The sequence below is a fragment of the Corvus brachyrhynchos genome, unplaced genomic scaffold, assembly GCF_000691975.1.
Source record: "Corvus brachyrhynchos isolate BGI_N302 unplaced genomic scaffold, ASM69197v1 scaffold54, whole genome shotgun sequence".
Classification (NCBI taxonomy): domain Eukaryota; kingdom Metazoa; phylum Chordata; class Aves; order Passeriformes; family Corvidae; genus Corvus; species Corvus brachyrhynchos.
In genome coordinates this window covers 371896-388412 of record NW_008237902.1, presented here as the reverse complement: position 1 = coordinate 388412, position 16517 = coordinate 371896, and the positions used below count along the sequence as shown (strand labels likewise).

The following is a 16517-nucleotide window of genomic DNA, read 5'->3' as shown; positions in this document are numbered from 1 at the left end:
ACCACAATGAAAAGAATTGGCTTTTTCCTTTCTGGCTTCCTAGCAGTATGATTTTAGGTGCCAAATTGTCCTTTTCTGTGTAAAACCCAGCACTTCCACGAATTTCCTCATCATTAATCCAAAAGCCACCAAGGGCAGTGAATTTATTCTCCTGGATCTCAGTAAGTTGGCTCCAGCTTCCAGTCCCCGGAGGGTTGGCTTTAGTACCTATCACCGTAATCTCGCCCTTTCCAAGTGCTGAGTATGCGGACACAGCCTGGCTAAAGCTGATTTTGAAGCTCCCAAAGTCTCTTTAATTGGCCTCGACCCGACATCCCCCAGACAATGCAAGGCTGCCCCGCTTTGATGTGGAAAGCATCACCATCGGCACTCACTGCAAATTTCTTGGAGGCACAAGAGGAACCCTTTGAACTGGAGCAGGAGAGAAAACTTGGGGACAGTTGTGAATGTGTCTGCTGGTTCCCTGCTGCTCCGGGTGCCAACAGCCCGGACCAGGTTGGGGGGGGCAGGAGGGGACAGCGCTGGCTGCAGCTGTCCCAGGGCAGGTCCTGCTCCTTGGAGTCAGAGCTGCTCCGGAGGGAGCCAGGGCTGTGCCATCACCTACACCCACGATGCAGGGCAAGGATGCTCGACCAGGTTTGCTCTCCAGCCAGGAGAGGAGGAGGAGAGACAAGTGTAAAAACCACCCTACAGCTCTGCCAGCACACTGCACACCCATTGGAAATGCTTCAATGCTATTTTATCCAGGTCTCCCTACGGCTCCCCCTGTGTAAACACAGCCTCAACACACACGAGAGCCAGATCAGGGAGCTCAGCTTGCAAAACACACTTTTTGGAAGCACAGCTGACTTCCATGCATTTATTTTATGCAAAGTGGGTTTTATTAAAGCTGGAAGAGTGACACCATCAGTTAGGGGGGCTTTGCTGCCTTCAGGGTAGCTATTTCTATTAAGTTATCCTACCCAAACAAAAAAAACCCAAGATTTTTGCACAGTGTTGCCACATAGCAGTTGCAACCGCCAAAAATTTAGGCTGAACTGGGAATGATAAAAACAGGCAAACAAAGGCACTTTCCTGCATCTCGAGCACTGGTTGATTTGTCTGCACAAATATTACCCCCAGGCTCTCTTTTTGTAATACCTGCTGTATTTGTTTGGACTGTGCTCTGGAGCCCCAGCAGCTGCAGGCACAGGGTACCACCAAAATCCCTCAAAATGAGGTTACAGAGAGCACAGGACAGTGCCCTGTTGATGTGCTCAGAGGAGGGAAACTATTTCACCAGGATAACTCCCAAGCACACATAGAGACCTTCCTGCTGTATACCAACAGCAGGTTAATAAACCACTCAGGTAAACCCTGGGAGATGAGGGCTGCCAGTGAATGGGTGGGACATGCTGTGTGTCATCTTACCCATTTCTCTGCAGCATCCTTCCAAACTAACATTCATGCAGAAAATAAGAAGAAAAAGGTTTGCAGGTGGCAACAGCACCAGACCAGACCTCTGTCCCACACTGGCTCCATCCCAGGGAAATAGGGGTGGAGAGGGAAGTAGAGATACCACTGCCAAGACCAATCCTTTTCCCACTGAGCCCTCCCCTGCCCACCGACTCAGCATTCACATCCACCCTGTTGTATTTAAATGCTGGAGATGAACTGTTCTTCCTTAAATTTCTCATCAAAGCCATTTACATTTCTGGTACCCAGACTCTCTAAGGCAACGAGTGAATTGTACCCAAAAACCAGAGACCAAATGCAAATTGAAGCAAAGTCAGGAGAAAGTTACACACCATCCCATGACACAGATTTCCATTCTCTTTTTATACCTTGCAGAGACAATACTGAGACTGAACAAATACAAAAATCAACTTCATGCCTTAGAGTGGCACCTTGCCAGAGATATTACAGTCCTGGAGAAGCTGAAGTTTCCTCATCCTCCCCCTTGTTGCTTGGATACAAGAGTCATCAATTCTCACTACATTCAGTACAAAACAATGGAAATTCAGGATCGTCTAAATCCATCACAGCACTGTCAGGGAACCCTGACATCCCTGCCTGCTGCTGTGGTTTCTGTAATAACCCTCACAGAAATGCCATGGGCACAGAGGGGCACAGGGTAACAAATTCTGAGGATGCCACAGGACTGAGCTCATCATTTCAGCTGTGATTTTACCTGGGCAGCTTTTCTACTCCTGCAGAGCAGCTTTCAAAGTAAACATGAGCACACACAGCAGAGCACAGTCCTGTCACTGGCTGCTTTGTAAAGGCTCGTTCTCCCACTGCAGCCAAAAAGCTTTTGTGGAGATTGGTGATGCCTTCAAACCTGCACGTGTTTGCTCATGATCACCCAAAGTCAGCTCCAACCCGGGGCACTGATCCCAAACACCTGTAACTCACTGCACACCTGGAGGAAGGGATGGGCTAGCTCTATAAAGCCTTGAGGAAGAATCTGACCACTGTCCCCCAGTAATAGTATTGTAAGAGTGTTGATCCTAATTACAGTGAACAGCTAAAAATCTCAATCTGGGCCTGGTGCTGCATGAACTCAACCCAAAATCATGCTGTCTGTCTACCAAGAGCTGTTAGCACTGCTTTTTCCCAGGAGCAGGGGCACTTCAGGCAGGGCTGTGGAGCCACTTGGACAGTTCTGGAGCAGCACCTTCCATTTTTACCAGCCACTGATATGGATAGAGCATCCTCTGTGATAAGAAATCTGTGGGACAGCAGTGGAATCAGCTCAAAATCACCATTGCCTTTGTGGAGGTTTAACACCAGTGTCCCAGCAGTGAATTTGTGCTTTTATTGTGGGAGAGGGATGGTTTACAGTCCATTTTCAGTGAGAAAGGGAAACACTCTCCAAATGATGAAATAATATAGGCTAGCTATAGTGTTACCACAGACCAGGGCAGGTTTATGTCAGAGGTACCTGCTCAACTAACAGAGGGTCAGAAGATCAGTGTCGGGGTGCTCATACCATGATAACAGCCCAGGCTAAGTCCACAAGCTTTCCCAGCCCTTCCCATCTAACCCAGGATCATCCCTGTCACTGTTTCACCAGCAGCCTCTTGGCCATGCTGTGCTGCTGTCCAGGTGCCCATCCCAGCACCCTCACTGGGGACAGCAACCACCAGTTTTCTTCTGGTTTCTCCTTCCCAGCAGGTGGAAATGCCCTCACAGCTTCACTCCCCTTCAGGCAGGAGCATGGGTATGACTCATGTGGCCTTGGCTGGGGTTGCCTCCCTCAGTGCATGGAGGAAGGTGAAGTTCAGGGGTGCAGGTGCCAGCCTGTATCAACAGAGACAGACAGCACGTCCTCAGGGCTGCCCAGCACACAGAGCCAGGCTGGGGCTGTGTTTGTGTGGGGGCTGAAGATGTCACCCAGCACAGGAACCGGACCTGTGCTGTTTCCTTTGCTCCCTCTCGCAGAAAAGAGTGCAAGGATAGTCCGGCAGGGAATGCACACCATCATCGCCACCGTGTGCCTCCGCAGCCTCTCCCAGCAGGCTGGTGGGGACAGTTCTGCTCATCTGCCCCAAGCACCCTCTCCTCAACAGGTCACACTGTTGCACAGTGACCATCAGCAAGCAGGGAATTGAATTTATTTAATACACAAAGTGCAGGTTCTGCAGATGATTTTGCAAAGCAGTTTGGAGGTGGATGGATTTTGGCCTGGCACTGCTGCCTCCTGCCCCACTTCCACCCCAGCTGGGGGCTGTTCCCTTCCCCAAAGCCCCACCACAGCCCCCACTGCATCCTACCAGCATCCCTCCTTTCCCCCAGCCTGCTTCCCTTCAGCTGTTAAACTCCTTGCCTGCTGGATTACCTTTAATTTATGCCCCCAGTGCCCTTTCATGGATTATAATTCTGTATGAGATGTTTGTGCCGTATCCTCCCCCCGTATTAAAATGTCAGGAGTATATCCCCAGGCCATCCATCTTCAACACTTCCGCAAGGGCTTGGCAATTCTCTGACATGAATATTATGGCTCTCCATGCAGAGCCTCCATCACTCAAGCTGACAAGTGTTAGAATCTCCTCTCTTGAACAGGCTAAGTGACCTTTTCATATGCAGCGTAGATTCCCGGTCACGCTGCATCTGGTGCAGTGAAACCAGTGAGTGCCAGCAATTCCCTAAAGTCTTAAAAAACAAGTCACAGGTCCTTTTCGACTTGCAAAACCAACCCTTAGCATGACAAAGTTAAAGGGCCTGAATCAGTCCCTGGTTAGCTGCTGTTAGTGCCAGTCCCAGAGAGGAGGATGAAAAAGCATCCCTTCCATGCCTTCTGCGGGATTTATCAACAGGGATTTTCAGGGGAAGATGGGAGGATTTGGGTGTCTGGCTTGTTGGAGTATATAGGAAAGGGTTTTGTGACCAGTTAGTGACTTTAGTGACTTGACAACCTCAACTCTAGTCTTAAACAATATATATTTAAGTGAGGTGCTTAAAGTTAGATCTCCAAACCCCACCAGCTTGATTTTCAAAGCTACTGAACTCCTGGGCTTCCCACAGTTGTGTGCGGGAACTTCCCTCTACCTGTGCCTAGAGAGAAGCTGAAGGAGAAAACAACCTTTAAAGCTCCTTTCCAGCTCAGACTTCCCAGCTGTGCTGCCCTGGGGACACTCCAGTCCATGTTGCTCGACAGAAAGTGAATCCCCTGGAGCGTAACTGTGTGGTGATTCAAGTTAAATCCCTCCTACAAAATTCACACGTTACCCCAAGTCTTTGGCTAAAGTGGTGCCTAATTTTTTTTCTTCTCTAGAGGGCAAAGGGACTTTCAGAGCAACTTCGCCACCTTCCCCCTACAGAGGGACTGGTGCTGGCTCATTGCCAGCACAGAGCAACAAAAGCTTGTTAACACCTTTTCGGCTCCCTCTTAATAAAGTCAGGGCAATTAACAGCTTCACTATTTACAAAACAAATCCTCTTTGCAACACCTGAGAAAAAGAGTTACAAGTGTTTCCCAAACATTTCTCAGCTGGGGAGGACACCTACAATAACTGTCTGCTGGGATGTGCTGCATCTGCTTTCCCTGGCTGGAGAGTCCATGCTTCCCTCGGAATGCTGCATACTCAGTATGAATTCATACTGCACTTCCATCCAGGAGTCCCGATCAAGCACAGGTCTACTGGAAAAGGTTCTTATCCAAAGGTTTCTCCAAGGAGAAAGGTGTACAGGGAGCCAGGGTGTCAATTTATTGCCCACTTGCTGGTCCATATTTCTGGTATGGCCACATGGTGCAAGAGGTGGGCATAGAGCAGGTTGGTCCCCTCCAGAAATGCCCCCAGGGATGGCTGGGAGGGAGTTGGTAATGTACAGCATATTTACCTCTGCAGAGGGATTCACAAGCTCCCCCACCTCTCTTTCTGGTTCCCTGCTCTCTCCTAGGATACAATCCATGCCCCCCACTTTGCAAATCACTGCCCTGGCTTACAGTGCAGTAAATTCCCCCTTTTCAAACAAGCCCCAAGGAGCTGAGCCATATAACAGAAGATTGATGGATTAGAGAAAATCAAATAAATGTAACTTGCAATGTGCTTTCAAAATTAATTCCTTCCTTCTCTTTTGCTCTCCCATCCCGCTCTCCCTTTTCCAAACACACAGAGTGTCTCATATTTTATGAACAAGAAAGATGAGGTGCTCCCTAATTAAACTATTATTTATGTGTAAAGATAGCTGCTGGGACAGTTGCACACAAGAGCTCTCCCAGACAAAGTGGACTTGGTCCAAACACTTCTGGAGATTAGAAAAGACCCTTTTAAAGTGTGCACCAGGTCTTGGACCCAAGCTCATCCCTCCCAGAGGGTCTGAAATGCAGAGAAGAAAGGAGAGGGAGTTGGTGGTAACTCCAAGTGCAGTAAGGAGCAGAGATAGCCACAGCTAAGAAATGTTCACCAAATGCAGTCAGGATGCAAAGATGAGTTGCAATCATGTGGAACAGAGTGAGTCAGAGACAGAAAATGAAAGAGAGTAAGTCTAAATCTGTCATAGAATGGGATTGTGGAGCTTTACAAGCAGTAGGACATGATGGGAAATAGAGAGGGAGATCTCAAGAAGTATTTTAGGTATTCTTTTTCTTTCTCTCTCTATTCTTTCTTCAGTGTCCCATGCAACATTAATTGAAGCCCCTTGTGGGCACAGCCAGGAGAGAATAGCTCGTCAGGGGACATGTGAGCACAGAGCCTGGACAGTAAACGGCCCTTCATTTCCTCCTCTGATGCTTTCAACAGCACATGGGATGCCATAAAAGATGATAATGACGAGGTCAGTGGAAAGACTGTAAAACAGTGGGGAGGGGCACAAGGGTTACTTCACTTGGGCTCAAACTCAGGCCATGCATGGACTGAGTTTGCTGGTTGTAAGCTCTGCTTGGGACCATGGCTGCACTCCCTGTCCCACCTGGCCTGAGTGCCAGCACTCAAACTGGACTGTGATGAGGTTCCTGGTTTGAAATGCTGGGTTGTGATGTCAGGGAGATTCTTTATTGACTCAGATCAAGCCTGGACACAGGCAAGGGTGAGAAGTTTCTCACATTTCTTCTCAATTCCACAGGGTTTTCTAACTCACAGAGCTGTGGCTCCTGGCCTGACACTTCTAGGGGATCATCCATCAAGACTAGAGTCAGCAGTTTTAAACGCAGTAATTTCTATTTCTCTCCCTGTTGCCCAGTGCCTTGAAGCTAAACCTACTCTGGCCTAGCTCTTCATTCCCACTCCTGCCAGGCAGAGACTTCTGCCTGCTGGCTGCCATCAGCTGTGGTAGGGACAAGGCACCTCCTCCCTATCTCTAAGTGGATTTTGAAGCCAATGAGCAAGAGAATAATTAAATTAACTCAGTCCTGAATACCTCCCGAGGTGCCAAGCATTCCCAGCATTACAGCTGCACCACAGGTGTCTGGAGAGCAGGTAATTCCAGCCAGGCGCAGGCTGCAAATGTGGCTCCTGGGGACATCTCTGCTGGCACAGGAGCACCAGCCAGTCCTGGACAGGAGGAAGAGATTCTCAGGATGGCTTTGCTCGAGTCGCTTGAGTCCAGAAGTAAGACAGCTACATTTATGCTTTGATGTGCTTGAGTTAGTAAGATTTATCCCAGGGCAAACACAGTTGTGCTTCCCAGCCTGGACTACTTTACTCTCCTGTTTCTTTCTTGTCCCATGGGCTTTCCCCTGCAGGGTGTCAGGGCTGTCATCTCAGGTCTCAGCCTCTGTTTTACCAAACAACCTGCTATTTAAATTCCCCGAGAAACATCTATATGCTTTTGACTATGGCACATTGATTTCTTTCTCTCATCTGCTACAGGCCATGAGACTTGAATCTGGATTTGAGACATCCCCTGATTCAGGAATAATCAGGTCATAGCCTGCACTCAGCTCCAGCTCCAAGGTGTGCATGGGGAGCCTGCCCTGGCTCTGGCCAGGGTGGAGGCAGGGCAGAGGACATCCCCACTGCAGAGCTTTATCTCCCCCATCACCAGAGAGCTCACAAATCACTGTCCAGTCCCTTTCAAGCAGTTGGGAGCATTAAATTGTACCTCTTGTATCCAGACACCATCCAATCTCCCAGGACCAGGCCAGGTACATTGATAAGGAGATAGTGTAAATGGTCAAACAGGATGGAGCCAAAATTCACAATTTCCTGTGTTTTAACTTAGCAAGTGCCATATCAACAGGAGAGTCTTTTTTGGATTATCTCCCATTCCAAAGGGGGCTGTTGTGGCCAAGGAGCTGCCACTGTACTGCTTCAGTGTAGAGGATTTCTAGTTTCCTGTGACACTAAGTACAGGGTGCTCTGTACATTTTCAGCACAAATTTAATTACAGCTATGATCCAATAAATATTTGGGAAGAGTAACAAATAGTGCTACAAAGAGAACAGAGTGGCAGTCAGCTCCTTCCAACTCCTCAGTTTTAAACCCCAGATGGTCTCAGGGGCACTTCTATTCTCTCTGTTCTGAGCAGAAGATATAATTAATTTCCACATCACCCTGATTTGTTCAGTATCAAATAAACTATCCTGCCTCCTAACCAAGCTAACCACTGGCAAACCCCTTCAGCTCATTCTCTTGGCTGTAAGCAGACACTGACCTCATCCCATGGAATTATTTTCCTGGAGATGACTTGGGGCACTAAAAATGCAGCTACATCTTCATAGGTTATTAAATCCACATGTGAAAATAAACTCATCTATCATCTCATGCATGTGGTTTAGCTTCCTTTCAAGAAGATATAAGTGTACTATAGCATCCCATTAAAGCAATTTACATACCTTGCTTTATTTTACCAGACAGGAGATTTCTTCCTTGGTGATTACTGGCTTTTGGGAAAACATATCAACTAAGGAGTCATGGAATAACAGAATTGACCTTCAGGTGCTACCCCTTGAACAAATACCACCCTGACCTGTGTTTTGAAGGATGGCTGACTTTTTGTACAGGCTCCTTCAACCTCAAACACTTCTTTTCAAATCCACATGGTGACATCAAGATCCAGAGGCTGGAAAAACGAAAGCAGAAAGCAGCAAAGCTCTGCTGAGATGAGCTCCACAAGCACTCGAGTGCCAGAGACAGGCAGAGAGCAATGGGACATTCCATCTCCTGCTTACCCACGGCACCAGTGTGCAGCTCCTTTTGTGAGGGACCAAAGACAAAACCTCATTTTCTGAGACACTGGGGCAGACACTTCTCTGCTACCTGAAAGACATGAACTCTCGAGACAGCTAAATAAATGAAACCAGAAAAGATCATTAGAGAAAAAACCAACCAGAATCCTTTAAAAAAGGTTTGGATGTGCTAGTCATCCTTCTTAATTCCAGCTGTGTCCTTGTCACCATGGACATGTTGGCTTTCACCCTGCTTCTCAAAGGTTTGACTGCTAATCCACCCACCAGTCCTTGAGGAATACACCCCCTGGAGACATCACCTGGGTTAGAATAGTCCTCACTTCTCAACAACAGCACTTTATGGCCCTGGCTGCCTCTGATACGGCATGTTTTCCATTGCACTGTGACAAATTACAAATTACTTAAAAACACTCCTTCCACATTAATCATGTAAGAGGAACAAAGTACTTTGTGCCAACATTCTGACACTTGCCCTGGAGAGCCCTTTTCTCCTGGAGAGTGGAGCCCATCGGTTTGCCAGAGCAAGATAATCAAAGCACGATCATCACATCAGGCTTGGACGTCTCAAGGAGGGATGTATAAGAGAAGGTTGTAAGAAAAGAAGCAAATTTATGCTTCCTGAAATGATGAAGACAAATTTATTGATTGGACCTGAAGGGATGTAAGGAAAAAGGTCTCTTTTCTGTAGAGCAAACCATTAGAACTAAAAACTTCCCATTTCTTCTCTCATCTCCCAGAGCCCTGCTAACTTAGCTGAATGGGTTAATTGTGACTCATCTTATTATTTCTTCCAAAGAAAAGATCCAAAAAGTTACTGCATTCCCCTTAGATATCTGCACCTCCTGCTGTGGCCTGAACTTAAGACACCAGAGGAGCTGCAATTTTAGCTGCACTGGAATGTTTTGGTTTTCCCTTGCAAAACAGCCCCATCTCTCCAAGTGTGAATGTGCTTCAGTTACCTAAACATACTTGAGAGGGGCAAAAAGAAAGGAAATTTCCATTTTTTATACTTAACTGAAGAATTCCCATTGTTGTTGAAAGCAAACAGAAAAGGGCATGCCTCAACATGTTCCCCTGGCACTATGGACCAAGGGAAGACAAAACTTTTAGAAGACGATTTTTTTCTATAAAAGATAAGCAAATTCCCATCAGTAATGTGTCGCCTCTGGACCAGTGTGCAAATCCTACAGCCTCCATGGGCAGAAACAGTTTAACATTACACATGTGGGCACATAAAAGACACATTGTATTTCTGGAAAACTCCCCTGGCACCAGACACAGCTATTTCACATCCACGGGTGGGTTGGCACACACAAGTGGTGAAAATTATTCTGTATTTAAACTTTCTCAACCATAAGGAAGAAAACCTGCAGCAGAATTGTAAATTAATACTAGGTGACAATGAAACTATTAATTTTCATTGGAACTGGACATATAAATAAATAAAGATCCAATTTCTTGTCAGTACAAGGGAGTGAAAATCAAAAGCTGCCAGCTTATACTGTCAGGATGCTACAATCTCAGGTCATACCCAAATTGATATAATCTGTCAGAATTCACCTCAGTAGAATTATACCAGATTATAGTACCTAAGGACATGGCCAAGCATCATCTTCTGCAGCAAATCTCTAAAAGCACATATAAAATTGTTCAACTTAAAAATATACTTTACCTTGCACCTTTTCCTTCATGTCAGCTGATGAAAGTCACATCAACTGTTTGTACCTAGAAAGAAATCCAACAGTTAGAGCAGAATAAAAACAGCTACAAATTTTAATTGTCTGTCAGCCTTTGCTCTCTGTGCCCAGGCCAGTCCTTCTGCACATACCTGCGATCATGGCTGAGCTGAAAGGAGCTCAGTCAGAATATTTGAAAGGTGGATGTCCTGGTTTAGGGATAGGGAAACATTTCATTTCTGTGTTGCTGGAACAGAGGAAGACAAAGCAGAGGATCACACATGTCCTCATTTGGCCTTTTCTCTACCTGTTCTGTTTCACAGCTCTAAACACAGTGTCAGTGAACACCGTGTGATTTCCCTTGGATCATCACCTTCGGTGGCTGCAGACAACAATGCAGAACAGAAAACAGAACAGTTGAAGGTGCTGCTGGAGCAGAGAAGCACGGAACCTCCCAGCCACACTCATCTGTACCCTGGAAAGGAACAACTCCCACCTAGGAGTTGTGCTCCAAACCTGCTACTTCCATACACAACTTCAGAGCTGTGCCAGCTCTGTTTGTTTCCACTTCCAGAGATGAAAGAAAACTGGCTACTAATTTTTGACCATTGCTTTCGGAAGTCCAGAAGTCATTAACAGACTTGCAACAGCGTTACCACAGTGATAGCAACTATCTGCATTAAAACCTCATACCACACCTCATACTACACATATTCAAGTAGAAAAGCCTCCAAAGAAATTATTCAAAACGTGAGATGCCAAGCGATCCAAGCACCAAACCACTGGCAGACCATGAGAACACAGGTGTTAAGCTCCCCACTCCTCCCTACAAGTAGGTACTTATATAGTGCACATGCAGTAACCTTGTTACTTGTGCATTTGCACATATTTTCCATGATTCTGTGATTCTAGATCCTGCTGCTGCTCCAAGGAAGGACCCAAGGAGTCTCTTCACTTGTCCATTTCCTTACCTTCACACTTGTAGCACCTGTGTACTGCCAGCTCCTTTGTACATCATTGCCCATCCACTGAGGAGAGATATTATAAAGAAATCAGATATCATTATTAAAACCATGTTTATGGATGACTTGAAATTGTTCATTCCAGGAATTCCATATAGTCGTAAAAAGGAACATTTTGCATAGAGACAGAACAACTGGTAAAGATACATCATGGCTGCTTTGTGCTGTGGTGGCAGCCTTCGCCATGGGTAATGACTAATTAACATCAATAATAACACTAAGTTTGGAGAATGCCTCAGCACTGCGTCAGCACTCAGGCAAGGCAATGTTTTATTGCAGCTCATTAAAGGGAAAAAAAAAAGCAATAAAAAGCTTAAGAAACATCACAGATCCTGACTACATGAAGCTAATAAACAGTATGATAAACTATCATTTACATGAATAAGAAAAGGAATGGACATTTCATTTCCTATGCCTTTGTTGCTCCCATTCAGTTGCACTGATGGGGCTGTTTGGGGAAGCCCCACAGCGCCTGTTTACAAGAGAACTTTGCAAAACAAAGACAGTCACGGTCAAAACTTTGCTGGTCAATTCAGTATATTTACATGGAAGAGCTTCGAAGAAAACAAGTGTTCTGAAATACCCTCATGGGATAGTTCAGCTGGAAGTGGTAAGTAGCAGGGAAGGATCTCATGGCTATCTAGATGTGTGGTGGCCGCAGAAAAAGCATCTGGTTTTCAAACAGAGGTTTGATCAAACGTTCCTCATCCAGGCAAAAATACCATTGCACAACTCCCTGAGCAAAATGGCAACTGCCAAAGTGTTCTGCATGCAAGGAACAGCATTGTCCAAGTCTGGTTCCTGAGAAATCAGGCACAAGCTCTTTGCTTTCCATAAATGTGGAAAATGTGCCATGCAACACTTGATAATACATTTCAGATGCACCCAGAAAAAACCCCATTTTCTTTCTTTTAACTAACAGAATGGAATTGCTCCAGATTTACAATGAAGCAACCTAAAAGCACAGTTGGAGCCACTGTTTTTAAGAAGACCTTGTTATGCCATAACTTTTCACAGTTCAGTTGCTAAATTACACATTATAAAAATAAGTGCAATTGAGAGACTGTGTTAATCTCAGAAGTTTAAACATTGCTCTGTAATGACTGCTTTATAGTGGCCCATAGTAAAGTGCTTTATGGGGCGTGCAGGAGATTTGTCTGCACGTGTCCGTTAAACACTCCTGGGAATTTTGTCACACAGAGAGAGATGAGGCCTGACATAAAACTAAACATGGGCAGAACACTGCCTCATTCACCCAGCACCAGGAATGACACCCAGTAAGAAAACACTTTACAACACCTAAGAGAGATAAGAACCACCAGCCATCGGAGCAATAAGATGTTGCTTTTGGAAATGCAGGATTTCCTAACCTGAAAATCGGTGCAGATTCTGGAAGCGCAACAAAAACACAACTGTCCCCTAGCAAGGAAATGAGAGCTTAATCATTGATTATAAAGAAATAATAAAGAAGCATGGGGGGTTTGTAGAGTAGTTTCCTAAAGACAAGAGTAGAGCCAAATTAGGTTCTCGCACATAAAAATTCCCTGGAATTTAGGGTGAGTTCATCCGTGACTCCTTGCTCAGGCAGTCTGCAACTGACAGACTGCACCCAGCTGCCTTTTCTCTCTGGCCAAACAGGATCCATCCAGGTTGACTCAGACCCCAGGTGAAAAGACTTTCCAATAAATTAAATGTGATGGTAACAAAGTTGCAGACATGGTACCAGAGTTGTGTTTTGGCTTTATTTTTTAATAATCATGCTTCAGAATAGCACCACAGCCAAGCGAGATGAGCCAGTCAGGGGTTCTCAGGGGACAAAACTTGATGCCATACAAGACAAATATAAGCACACCCAGCAAGGCACTACATGAAGATCTTTGTGCGAAAGCATCACCTCCCTCAGCCCTAAAACACTCACGAGCAGTGAACTGAATTCTCAATCCTTCAGTGTTACCATTATTAGAGTATCATTCACCCACTTGTCTGCAAACTGCCTTCTTCTCCCACCAACTGCTCTGCCTCACAACAATACCTCATTTCTGGCTCAGAAGACCAACAAAAAGCTCTCCCCTGAGCTTTGGCAGTGTCCCCATGATCACTTGGCAGGAGGCAGCATGACAATGATTTGACAGGCATCTTCCCAAGGAGACTCTACACATCAGTCACACTGCTGACACACTCCACACCCAGAGGAGGTCATCCACACCAGGGGAGATTTCTAGGTGCAGGCAGCTGCTCTTGATTGACCATCCTAAAGCAGCAGGTTTTCCTGTTTCACTAACAGCAGAACCAGGAAGTACCTATTTGCTGTGATGATCCTGGTGACACTGCCATGCTGGTATGAGCCAAGTCTGCTTTAGTAAAGCAAAGCAGCAGGTAATGAGTAGAGAGGACTGAAGTCCTATTCCTAGTCCAAGGACAAATCTATTAAAAGGAAATAGTACTACAAAAACAATTGTAAGTTATCTTTTTATGATGTGCAAAGAGTATTTCCAACAAAATAGAAATAATTTCTCTTCTGATTTTGTTTTTTTAAAGAAAATTGAACAACCATAATATTTTCAGAGGATGAGCTGTTGTTGGGTACCACCAAAAATGGCCAACATTTACTGTGCAGAATAACACAAATTATCTTGATCTGACTACTCTGACTGAATGAATTAACACTGACACTCATCAACTGTTGTTTAAAGGATGGTCAAGATTAATAGCTAAATGAAGGAAGAAACACAAATCTGCTCCTTTTCCTACATGAGAAAAGCAGGAATTTGCAAATCTTCATGAAACAATCTTCAATCTCCTGAATGACAGTCCCAAGCTCTGACCAGTGACTCATTTCTGAAGCTGGGCATGCTGGAATGCTCTGACAGATGCAGACAATGGGAAACTGCCTTCGACTGAGGCTTCTGCCATCTTTAAAGTATGTCCAAGGTTCCTGGCAGTTTAACTGTTCCTGAAGATAATAACTCCCTTGTGAGACAGGAAGGCTGAACAATCACATACTTCAAGACTAGCTCAGTCTGTACAGTTCCAAGAACAACTTCCAGTGCAGGTGATAGCAAGCATATGATAAGCAAAGTTCCAGGAGGAACTCTGTTGAAAAAATAGAATTATGGGAAACAGATTGAACTGCTCATTTTATGGACATAGCTCTATTCCACCACTTAGGCAGTAAACTAAAATGGACTCCTTCAAAGTTAAAAATGCCCAATAAAACTCAATAGGCAAGGTAATCATTTTGACTTGACAGAGGGAGAGGACAGATTACTCGTCCTTGCTGACATCGACATCTTTCAGTTAATCTGGCTTTTTTCCCCAAAGCTACATTTTCTGTGCTATGGAATCATAATCCCGGCCAAGCCTGTACCACTCTGGGCTAAATAAAAACCTAAAGACCATAAGAAATGTAGCAGCACATGCCCCAACAGACTCTCCCATGGTGTCACAGCTCCCCCACGGGACCAGGCTGCTGGGCCATTTCACATTCCCAGGACTGATCCTCTGCCCACATCCTATTTATTAATGCAGGTTCCTCAGGGTCTCAGCTGTGAGATCTGCTCGATCAGTACTTGTCCTAGGTGTAGGGATACAGTGAGTCAGGACGGCACCCGTGGGATAAAGGCAACTTCTCTCTTTCCACCTTTACCTTAGGAAAATGGAAGCAAACACCAGTCAGCAATTGAAGGTGTTAGCTCCAACATCAGAGGATAATTCCATGACAGATGAACACCTGAATGACTGAGAGTCTATATTATGTGGGTGATAAAGGTGACATTTGCAACATCAGCTGGCTTTGTCTTTTCTCCTGCCCCCTGGATAAGGATCCACCTACTCTCATCCAACAGAATGCAGCTCTGGCACAAAAGCAAAACCTAAAACTCCAGCAGTAACATAAAGGATGTATTTATTGTCAAGCAGTAGGGCATCAAAATAAGCAAGCAAATATCATACTAACAAACAAAATGCAGGCGAATGCCTTGTGAATTCACCAGATTTTAGTTTCTGAATTTTCAGAGTTTTTCAGGTGTTTTCAGAAAACAGAAATTCTTATTTGGCTGACAGGAAAACACAAAGCACGACTGTCCATCAGACACATATGGGGACAATAATTATAGGCAAAATAAACTGGTTGTAAACAGATCTGTTTACTGTATTTCTAACCACCTCATGCTTTTACTCTTCAATATTTGAGGGTTTGGGCTTTCTTTTTTTCCTTATCTTAGAAGTCCCAAGATTTTTAGGTCTTGGTACTGTAGGGATCAGTTTCTAAATGTTTATTATCTGGGCTGGCAATAGTCGTTTGTTCCACTGAGAGGATAAAAAATTCACTTAAACAAAGTTTGATGTTACGGACAAATGACTTCTGTTTCTCATAATTACTCAAATTGAGGAAGCAAGTTTTTTCATGAAACAAATTATGAAATTGCTTATTTAGTATTAGTCAAGCATACTCATATTTCAGAGTTATGAAAACTACAGTCTTCCTCATTCTAGCAAGTCAAATCAAAAGATACAAAGCTTGAAGTTAACAGCATAAGTCCAGCTCTTTGAAGAAAATTAAAAAGCCCCACATCCCAAAAAACAGTTTAGTTACTTCATAAAAGGCAATAGCATGGCATTAACCTGTTGCCTGTCAAGAGCACTCTCTCGAAATTCTTCAACAGACCACATGGAAGTTTGAGGAAAACAACAGAAAACACTCAGAGAACACAGAAAACACTCTTAAGGTAAGCTGTTCCAATTAAGCACCTTTCCTGCTGTTGTGGTTTGACACTGGCCCAGCGCCAGGCACCCATGAGAGTGGCTCGCTCACCCCCCCCTGCCACAGCTGGGCAGAGGAGGGAAAAAGAAAAAAATTAACAAGCGCTTCATGAGTGAGATAAGGACCGGGAGAAACACTTCAGGAGCGAAACAGGCTCAACTTAAGTTGCGAAGTGAATTTATTACTAACAGAATCAGAGGAGGATAATGAGAAGTAAAATAAGCCCTTAGAACACCTTCCCCCCCCCAGCCCCTCCCTCCTTCCCACCGACAGCGCAGGGAGACAGGGCATGAGGGTTTGGTCAGTCCATCACTGAGATTTCCCTCCGCTGCTCCGGGAGAGGAATCTTCCCCTGTGAGGCCGTGGGATCCCTCTCACGGGAGACAGTTCTCCCTGAACTTCCCTGGCGTTGGTCCACCCCCACAAGCAGCGACCGCACCACCACT

The 16517-nt window shown here is 45.2% G+C and overlaps 1 protein-coding gene across 5 annotated transcripts in view; it reads right to left on the bottom strand.

Annotated features, from left to right (window-relative positions):
- The window catches only part of NME5 (NME/NM23 family member 5), a 32330-nt gene that overhangs the window by 1293 nt on the left and 14520 nt on the right, over positions 1-16517 (bottom strand). For 4 of the 5 annotated variants that reach the window (XR_001861569.1, XR_001861568.1, XR_001861571.1 and 1 more), the window contains exon 7: positions 10284-11315. Coding sequence is in view for 1 of the 5 variants with exons in the window: in XM_017732946.1 (XP_017588435.1) it covers positions 10304-10336; positions 11259-11315 (90 nt within the window). In the remaining 4 variants the exon portion in view is untranslated. The remainder of the gene's footprint in view (positions 1-10283; positions 11316-16517) is intronic. The other variant, XM_017732946.1, reaches the window with a different exon arrangement.